The sequence below is a fragment of the Thermobia domestica genome, chromosome 2 (genome assembly GCF_964235325.1).
Source record: "Thermobia domestica chromosome 2, izTheDome1.hap1.1, whole genome shotgun sequence".
Classification (NCBI taxonomy): Eukaryota; Metazoa; Arthropoda; class Insecta; order Zygentoma; family Lepismatidae; genus Thermobia; species Thermobia domestica.
This window is the reverse complement of record NC_137455.1, coordinates 186,452,011-186,463,205: the sequence shown is the minus strand read 5'-3', so window position 1 is coordinate 186,463,205 and position 11,195 is coordinate 186,452,011. Positions and strand designations below refer to the sequence as shown.

General features: G+C 34.2%; 1 protein-coding gene across 1 annotated transcript in view; it reads left to right on the top strand.

The window, feature by feature from the left end:
- Nucleotides 1-1,458: 1,458 nt before the first annotated feature.
- LOC145679277 (retinol-binding protein pinta-like) overlaps nt 1,459-11,195 on the top strand; it is a 71,958-nt gene continuing 62,221 nt past the window's right edge. Inside the window, exon 1 of the mRNA XM_081749865.1 lies at nt 1,459-1,553. Coding sequence (XP_081605991.1) covers nt 1,459-1,553 — 95 coding nt within the window. The remainder of the gene's footprint in view (nt 1,554-11,195) is intronic.

Genomic DNA, 11,195 nt, shown 5'->3' with positions numbered 1-11,195 from the left:
CTTATGGAAAACTTACCTGAAGTCGTTAACTCTTCCCTCCCGTCAATGCATTTTCCTAAATTCGATCCTTAAAAGCCTTGTGTTGAAGTTAAAACTTAAATAGATCTTTTTCTGCACCTGAAGATAGTAATCTATCCTATTCCATGAAAATCGTTATCTTTACAGCAGGGAATATTCTGAAACGCCCTCTTATGTAGCTCTTCCCCAAATTTAAGAGGTATTTGTTAAGTTTAAATTTAGAAAAACTTCGATTTAGTGTTTATGAAATATTATTTCATAGGCTATAGGTGTCAAAATACTTTTTTACTGCTCAACTGAGTAATTTATTTTATACATCATAATCATTCGTAAGGTCTTGAAAACAATTAATATTGTGACCTTGACATCCTTTTACAATAATCAACGTGTAATGTTTCTCAAAATGTTCATATTATATAGGTTACTTTTATAACGTACATTTTTTCCTCTGGTGATTTTCTCACGATTCAGGCACTTTTGTTCATATTTCGTAATAAATACTTTAAAAATTCTACATAAGTATCTGCCGTGACGGGATGGAAGTTTATCCTAAGTTATCGCTTGAAATCGACTCTTCTAATGCTCTTACGTTCAAAATGACAGTTCTTCACTATAAAACGCGAGTGAGTGCACCCATTATCGCGGTGAGTCAAAATCCCATCTGCAAGTCCATACCACCAAGTAGCAGTCTGCTAACACATTGAGTGCAGTTACAGCTAAACACACTTCCCAGTTTTGGTAACAGAAAGCGTTCCCACACGACAACATGCTATATCCACAGAATGACCACAATCCGTTTAGTTTTAACCAAAATCTACTGTAGAAGCTCCCTGAAAATCAGAAAAAGGCTTGTTTCCCGGTCCTGCCTATCACATATTATGGCTGTGGTTCCATATGCACTGCCGAAACTAATTACTCAGTCAAATTGCTCGTTCTGGAGTGGAATGGAACTCTCCTCAATCGGCAGGATGTCTCTTCACATTTATCTTTACATACTTGGTAAAAACAAAAGACGTTGCCAGTGAAAATCCTACTTGTTCATTACTTTTTACTAATTGAATGGGTGAGTTGAAAAAGGTACATATTCCAAAAATATCACAAATTAAACTGAGATAGCCATTTTTTTCTTTGGACGTATCTACATCCATAGAACAGAAAAAGAAACATATTTCATTAATGCAAATAAGCTCGCCAAAAATATGTAGATGCGATTGAGTTGAAGAAGGAACATATTCCAGGAATATGTTCCTTCTTCAACTCACAGCCCCGCTAGTGCCGGCGGCACTCGCCACAGCGCTAGTGCTCAGTTATGTGTTATGACTTAACAGTTGAGCTGTTGTTTAAGATCATGTTGGTTATGTTTAAAGTGGAAAGTGAAGATCACTGCGAAAAGTAGTGTAGTGAAGTTGATTAGTGTTTCTTTGCTTTAACCTAGTAACAATGTCAGAAACAGAGAGTGACAGTGGTGAACCAAGCCGTGAAAAGGGTGGACTTAACAAAGAAAAACGTGTACGGAAGGTCGAGGTGAGGAGTTTGTAAGTTCAGCAGGCGTTTATGTTCCAGCCAAAACAACCGGTCCAAGCTGTGAGAAAATGCATGGATAGTTTCTCTATTGAGGAAAAGGAGAACATTATTAAAACCCTATATAGTGGCAGACCTAAGAACGAACAGGACACATTACTAGTGAGCCTAATTGAGAGGCATGAGATTGCAAGGCTCAGACCATCAAATCAAAACCCAAAGCAATACGAGTCCTCTTTCAAGTAATTTGCCATGAAAGGAAAGAGCAGAATTGAAGTATGTCGTAATGCGTACATAAGCCTTCATGCGGTGTCACACAAAGTTGTTATTAGGTTGACAAAGATTTTGACTTCTTGGAAATTCTCTATTGACATGAGAGGTAAACACGAACACCGTTCTAATGCTATTCCAGCCTCACATCTAGTTAAAATACATGAACATATTGATTAATTTCATAAATATGTTGCACATTATACGTCTACATCAGTCATATATTTCGATGCTCAGCCTAATGTGGCAAAAATGCATGAACTTTTCATAGAAAAATTTCCTGACTTGAAGAATGTAATTAAATATGAGTTTTATTTGGAATATTTACCGATTTGGCAGACCTCAGGTCGGTATCTGCAGTACCTGTGAAGACCTGAAGATCAAATTTAAATCAAACACGCTTAATGACAGTGAAAAACATATAAATTTTATATTCAGTATTTTTTATTTTGGAAATTAGTCTAGACTATTTTCATTTTACCTGAACTTATCTATCCTAACTACAGTCTGAATATAACACGAAACTTCATAATACAATCTAACTTATCCTAACCTAAGTATTGCTATCTTTATTACAGACATGTTTTATGTTAGATTATGACATTGGACCCTGTATATAACAAAAAAGACTGATTTGCAATGGCAAAGTAAAATAAAACGTTTTAATATTATTATCTCAGCACTTTTTCGCAGCTCGGTGTGTTTAAACCCATAAAAAAATTACTAATGATGGTCAAACTGAAAGGCAACAAGTTTTTATAATGCTTTTCGATCAAGGCTTTTGTTTTTCAGCTGCTGACCCGCTAGATCAAGATGATTGACGATTGTCTACTCTGAAAAATTCAACAATGACCATTGTTTTATCGGAAAACGTTGTTATTTTTGTCCATATGTGTAGCTAACAGTTTTGAAATACATTTCTTTGCCTTTATACAAAGATTGAATAATATTACTCACTTATTTCTAAAACCTGTTTAACATAATCCACTAATTGGGATAAAGTATTGTGCATTTAAAAACATTGAGTTGAAAAAGGAACATATTCCTAAACATCTTTACACAATTATATGGTATATATTAAAACATTATGTACAGGTACCATGTGCAATAGATTTGCTACACTAAACGACACAAATTGACAATAGTAAATATTTTGGTAGAACAAATAGTTTTCTCACAAAACAGTTTTTCTTAGTTTTCCGAAAGTTTATATTTTTGGAATCTGTACCTTTCTCAACTCACCGATTCAATTGTACTAACATGCAATAAATTTTACAGTAGGATTGAAACACTGCACAAATCTTGGGGAAAAGCAGTTCTATAATATGATATTAATGCTATCTGTAGACAAAATAGAGATGTACGACTGTTAATGAAGTATTCTATTATGAAATATGGAAGAAATACCCCGTGCTGTACCTTAGAAAAACGTCGAAAAACACATACTCTTAAAAATGAACTACAGCACTTGATATTTCCAAGGAAAATTATTTAAGCCATACTAGAGTATAATTAATGAAGTATTTGTTTATAAAACCTGACAAAATTCGTCTGAGTCATTTTTGAGAAAATCCTCCGAAGAAACTACAACTAAGTTATACTTCCAAATTGTTTTTCGTAAAGTTTATGATTGTATTCAAGTATTTATATACGTACTATAAACAAAATCTTTAGTGCTGCCCAAAAAAGAAGAAGCATTTCATAAAAGAATCTTAAATTTAAAACTTTAGTTTCAATTCATTGAAGATTTGATTGTTATGTCTCTGCATAGAAAATAAGGTGGACCGGCGAATAAATAAAAATAAGCCGAATAGCAAAGAACTTTTCATGTATATATACATTGCCAAAAGTGTGTAATGAAAATCAACTTGGCGAAGATGATAGTTGCGTACTCACGATTAAAAATTTATTTTGGTTTTTCAAGTTTGTAAAACCCATTAGAAAGTACTTTTAATACACAAAGTACTGAGCTAGTTAGATAAATTTACAATTTATATTATCCTTCTCATAAGTGATGCTGCTGCTGCTACTAACGGATTTCACTTCATGATAAAAATTATATATATATATATATATATATATATATATATATATATATATATATATATATATATATATATTAACTCAGTTTCTTCTAGTTGCATGCATACAAATTGTACAGCAGATTCCCCTTGACGTAAAAGTTTTCGTGATCATGTTTAATCTTTTGGTGTATAATATTTGAACATAATTCTGACATTTCTTCTTCTATTTCCCACGGTATTGTAAAAGATGAATATTACCTAACAAAGCTGGTATTATAAGGTCGTTTCTGTACGGAAGAGTCAGAATAAAACGAGTCGATATTTTCTACACAAATCATATATATATATATATATATATATATATATATATATATATATATATATATATATATATAGTCAACCTTGAATAACTGAGAATCTTGTTCTTCAATGTTACCTGGATAAGTGAGAAACCTCTATAAGTGAGCTAAAGTTGGCTGTCCCACTAATCCAAGTTAGACTGAAATTGAAAGTAACTAAATGGCATTCCTTATTTAAAATAAGTGAAGACGTGTCTCAGGATTTTCTTAAATTACAGTTTTACACCCTCCATTCCAAAAGAAACCGAACTTTTGAAAACAAATAGTACCACTAGTGCCATCTGTTGTAATATTTTACCGGTAGATGGCGTAGTCCCTTATTGACAACTGGTATAAATGTCATGACATTTGGATGCACGGCAACAAAGTTATTGCGTTTCAACTGTCAGTGTGTTGTGTACATCGGTCGGAAAATGAGTTTCAAACAACGAGCTGCAATTGAGTTTTGTGTTAAACTGGGTAAAACTTTTAGTGAAACGCACCAAATGCTACAAAATGCATATGGTGATGAGTGTCTATCCCGTACGCAAGTTTACGAGTGGTTCAGGCGATTCAAATCGGGTAGAGAGACGCTGGATGATGATGAAAGATCAGGCCGTCCCAGAACCGGATTATCGGAAGAAAACATCGAAAAAGTGCGTGAATTCATCAAACATAACAAAAAATCGTCGGTGAGTTATTGAAATGGAATTAGGCATTTCTCAAACAACCGCATACCGCATTTTGACCGAAGTTTTGGGCCTTAAGAAGGTTAATTCGCGGTTTGTACCACACAAACTCACCGAAGACCAAAAAGTTGATCGAATTGCGCATTGCAAAGACATCGTTAAAAGTGCTCGGCAGGATCGAAACTTCTTGAAATCGATTGTAACTGGTGACGAGACGTGGTGTTTTGAATATGAGCCCGAAACAAAGCGGCAAAGTGCTGAATGGAGAGCGCCGGATGAAGGAACACTCAAAAAAAGTCGCTTGGTGAAGTCAAAAGTTAAGGTGATGCTGATTCGTTTTTACGATTCAAAAGGAATTATCCACAAAGAATTTGTTCAGCCCGGCCAGACAGTCACTGGAGAGTTTTACTTGGGCGTCATGAAGCGTTTGCTGGCAAGAATTCGTCGTATTCGGCCCGAATATCGCGAAATCGGCAGTTGGACTCTTTTGGACGATAATGCACCATCACATCGTTCGCGACTTGTAACTGAATTTTTGGTCAAAAATCACATTATTCGGTTGCATCATCCGCCCTATTCACCAGATCTCGCTCCGTGCGATTTCTATCTGTTCCCGAAACTGCATTTGGCGATGAAAGGAAGTGGCACGAATCGATTGATGCCATTGAGAAGGCGACGACCGCCGTCCTAAAGACCATTCCAATAAAGGACATGGAGAAGTCGTTTGACAACTTGTTGGAGCGTGCAAATATGTGTATCGATGCAGAAGGGGAATACATTGATTAATAAAAATGATTTGTTCCAAAATGTACATTGCTTTTTTGTTTTTTTTTTAAACGTTCGGTTTCTTTTGGAATGGAGGGTGTAAGTAAATATGAGGGAAATTTCTGTTTTTGTTTTCAATATATAAAAATGATATCGAAATTGGTTCGCTCGCCATTACCAGAAAATGACTGAAATTTGAAATTATTTTTCTAAACTAAGTTAGCACTTGGCTTGGACTGCGGTTTTATCGTGTAACCCTCTTTAAAACGTGTATTTTAAAGGGGAAGGGAAGTTAAAAACATATACGCCAACAATGGATTAGCTTATCGGATTGGGAGCTCCCTCGTGGCTAAGCGGTTAGCGTACGCGCCTTTGGCGTGGGAGACCCGGGTTCGATTCCCGGCGGGAGCTCATGTGGTTCGGATTCCACGTTAATCAGTAGGTCCACGTCTCATATAGCCTCGCTGCTGAACGGGACGCTAAACTAAAAAATCATCAATCAGCTTATCGGATTGGGGAAATGAAACTCGGTATATAAGTTTCTCATTAGAAATAAGTGCTCATTTGCTCCAACGTTTTCGCTTCTAGAGGTGAAAGCTCTTTTAGGGTCCGCAGAAAGATATCGATTGTTGCATATTGTTAGTTTAATAAGGATTTTTTCATTTAGAAAATACCGAAAAAGTTATTAGATACATTTTTCAGAAATTTAGTCTTTTAAAAACCATTTGAAAGGAATTCTTGAACATGAGTAACATTGTCAAGCCGAGTTTCTGTGATCCCTATACCTCATATACTAGCCTTTTTGATCAATTTTGTAATATTATATTGATTATACAGTGTTTTATTGTTATTAGTGAAATTCAGTGGCTTATTTAGGGGGGCTATCGGGCTCAAGCTCCCTCCCCCGAAATAAATTTGTTAGTTTTCCCATTCAACGTACAACAATAAGCCTTTTTACCGTTTATAAGAATTTAATTGACTTTCCATTTTCTTATGCTCTTTGTTCAGAAATACTATATTTCTGAAATTTCATTCCATGTAAATTTCATCTCATGCGTTCTTTTGTCTCTCTTTCGTCCATTCTACTCTTCTGCTTCTTTTCCTTACTTGTTACCGTCTTTCGTTTTTTTCAGTCTCGGTCTCGTCTCGGGTCTCGTCTCAAAAGTCTCAAAATAAATAGTGTGAAATTAAAATTGTGAAAGTATTATTATCGTACAGTCTGTTGTTTCCGCTTCCTAATTTTTGCCTTCATTCTTGACTTAGAATTATGATATGATGTAGTTCTTGTAGCTAATTTGCTAGTCCTAATGCTTTCCATGCGTGTGTTCCAGGTTCAATCTCAGTGAGTATAACATATCTGGGATAAAACGCTAATAGTAACCCATATTTCACTTTCAGCAATAGACTTTGTTTCAAATAGCCTCAGTACTGCCTATAGAATTACACTCTATTAAATTAACAACAGTAGTTTATTTCCTTCCTTTGAATCAGAATTATTCAATACCTCCTAACGGATAACGCAACACATAGCAGCACGAATGTATTTAATCGTACAGAAATTGAAATTTTACAATTTCTTAGTTATTACCCAATACATTCTGCTTTGACTGTCATTTTAAAAACAGAATATAACGTTCATTATCTTAACAAATAGAGTAAATTATTACAACAATACATTTTGTTTCAAATTGACCATATGCTTTATTACCGTTTCACATATCAGTGTTTAAAAGACACTTTAAAACAGGAACTTCTTTAACCTTGTGGGTGGGAGCTACGTCACTCATCTTTGCTACCTGTGGTTTCGGGTTGGATCACCAAACAAGTTAGATTCGAAGTCCGATCTTTCGTATAGTTCGCGTCTCGCCCTCACGTTAAGTACATTCTGTTTCTTACACAAGTTCATAAGGTCGTAATGTATTGCATAGGCATATAGATTATGCTTATTCCTGAGCTCTTACCGGTACATGGGATCTTTATTCGAGAAAACTAATCGTGCGTTCATTAGGTTGAAATTTTATATTGATTGAAAATTACTTGCGAAACATGGACATACATGTATATACATATTATATAAGTATATAGGTAATTCGAGCTATATGTATCTATTTTCTCTGTTCCATTGAAACAAGTGATTCTTAACTTTCTAGTTTTCTTTTGTATTGATTTTCATAGTTTTACTGCAATATGAAGAATCAAAAAATTTTTTTCGCCGTACGAATTTCGTTAAATTTTGGATCCGTTTTTACCCTACCTTACCTAGTAAAAGTTTTATATATATATAAAAGTTTTATATATATATAAACTTTAGAGGTAGACGGTAGACTATGCTAAATCACTTTTTGGTCGAAATTGAGTTAACAATAGCCTACTTTTTTAATAGACTATGATCTTTCTAGTGGTGTAATAATGTAAGTCTCAAAGCATCCTACTACTTTGTAACTACTTAGTATAGTTTGAAAAATAGTACTATAGGTCTTACTTAAGGAACCGGTTTTTCGCTTCCCCTGTAAAATTACGAAATTATGACTTTGTTTAGTTTATCTCTGAGGTCCAGATATAATAAAATCATAACCATAACTATAATCAACCATTATCAGTCCGCTGCTGGATGAAAGTCTTTCCAAGTCTTCTCCACAACTGTCTATCTTGAGCAATTCTTTTTCATGTTACTCCCCAGTTGTTCTTGATTTCGTCAAAACTTCTTGTATAAGGGCATTTCCCAGGCTGTTTTTATCTCGTGGTATCCTGTGTAAATTTGTTTTTGTCCAGCGATAATAATTTCTTGCAATATATCCAGCACATTTTCCAGCCTATGTTAAAAATTATTTCATTAGTACCAGTCATTAGTTCCCAAATAATTCATTTCTACTGTATATATTTGGCCTACAAATAGTTTAAATCCGCTACTTTTTGAGCACAGACACGGTAGTTTTTGATCTTCGAATCTGACAACACTGACTCAATGATTTAAATCAACACAATGTGAGGACATCCATTTGGTCTCGCGGCTAGCACGCTTGACTTCGGTTCGCATGGTCCCGACTTCGATTTTCGGTGGGGTACAGTTGAACGACCGAAGTGATTCGGATTCCATTATAATCATTAGCTCCACGTATCCTTTAGACTCCCTAGCATAATCGAGGGGCGTTAAACTAAAACAAAACAAACCAAAAATCAACACAATGTGTATTACTAACTGTAAGTCCTTGAATAATTGCATATGGCCTAGTTATTTGGTATGGATCGAGTTTGAGGTGGTCGGTGGTCAAACTAAAACAAATGAAATGTAACTAGGGTGTAATTAGAACTTTTAAATAATCATGGATTTGTGTACATCAGACATATACTGAAAAGTTATCACTTACATTTAATTTCAGTTACAATTTGCATTTACATGTATTGCTGGAATCAAAACTTTGACATTAACATTAACATTATAAAGACAATGAAAAACATCGTCTTTTGAAAACATTCTTGCACCATAAAACAAATTATGAGTAATTTTAAAGTATTTTGCAGTTTAGCTACGCTATTTGCACTATATTTAGAATAATATTTAGCCATTTATTTAAGTTGGCAACACTGCTTAAAATAATGGAACTGCGACTTGTAATTAAAACCTCCAAAAACTATTGTTGTAATGTTATAGATGCAAACGAAACAATCATTATAAAAAAACTAACGCAAATACGTTATTTTTAAGCAGTATAACAATCACTATCCATGTGTTTGGTATCTCCGAAACGGTTTGAAATAACAATTGTTGTAAATGACATTATGATCACCAGTGGCGTATTTAGGGGGGTGGCTTCCGGGCTTAAGCCCCACCCGAAAATCTTACTTACTATAGTAAAGTATATGAAATATCTTGCAGAATTTTCACATTTTCAGGTAAAGCCCCCCCCCCCGAAAGTTAGCAAAGCCCCTCCCGAAACAAAATCGTAAATACGCCACTGATGATCACTTAAGTCTTTTGGAAGTATCTACATGATGAGACGTGATGTCAGCACGTTTTCGAAGTAAAGTCTTTAGAAAAAGTTAAAATGTTCCATATCTGAAAACTTTTTTCCTTCATTCATTCGAAATACATTATATCACGATCATAATATTTGACGCTAAGATATAAATGATGTGCATTGCACCGTCTATGCCCTTTGAGTTATTAGAGATCTCAAAAATGTTGATGTTGGTAATACTGTATTGTCCTTTGTTACACTAAATAATGTATGTGGTATTATGGTTTTATTTAATATCTAAATTAGAAATAGGTAATACCTTACATAGTGCAATTTGAGAAAATACAATTTTATTTTGTGTTGGCAACATTAGTAGTATTGTAGAGTATCTAGAAGAATCTTCACTTCAATATTTCACACAACATGTTACAAAATTTCAGCATTTTTAATATATACAGTTTTCTTTCATAGTATAAAAGCGCACGAACTTTCTCGCTTTTCTGGTATATATATATATATATATATATATATATATATATATATATATATATATATATATATATATATATATATATATATATATATATATATATTAAACCGTTCAACATTTTATATTACGAACGCTGTCCCTAGAAACTTTTTACATTTTGTCGTAGCGTTATCGTTAAACAAACAATAGGGTAGTCCGTCGGCGTTGTGTGAAGTCAGTGTTTGGCTTGTGTATAGCCCGCTCCCCCCAGTTCTTTGTCACCGGAACTGGAAAAGTCACTACTACTACTACTACTGCTGCTCTACTACTACTACTACTGCTACTATTACTACTACTACTACTGCTACTACTACTACTACTACCGCTACTATTACTACTACTACTTATACTAAAAGAGCTTCCTTACCATTAGATTTACATCTTAAATCTTTATAACATGCGATTTCGATTCATTATGAACTAGTATGGATCGTTAGAATCACTATGATTCGTTAAAAATCACTGGGGGGGAGCGGGCTATACTCAATCCCAGTGTTTTTACAAAAGCTCATTTATATGTAACTGTCTTACATATTCTTTTTTATTTTTATTTTCCCTTAGGCCTATACAAGTTAAGTATTAAGTGTGAGTTATAAGAACAGTGTAATTTAGTATGCGAGCAGGTTTTTCAGAAACATTAAATGTAAGTAGCCCTACGTACGGTATTGTAATTACTGTATGTACTGTATAACCACTGTATCGATAAAAGAACATGCCGTATAGTATATTTAAGCCTAAATGGCATTTTCTTGGTCATTTTCGAAAATACGAACCATTTGAAAATCCGAACTACCTGTGGTCCCAATTAGTTCGGGATTTTCGACTTTCTACTGTATATATATATATATATATATATATATATATATATATATATATATATATATATATATATAGAGAGGAGAGAGAGAGAGAGAGAGAGAGAGAGAGAGACAGACAGACAGACAGACAGACAGAGGACATTATATGCAACAGCAGTTAATTTTGTTTCGGAAGAGGCTTGATTAACGGGTAAGAAACATTTGTTGTGCGTGCAATGCGAAAAACTTATCACAAATTTATTTCGGGATGGGCTTGATCCCGAT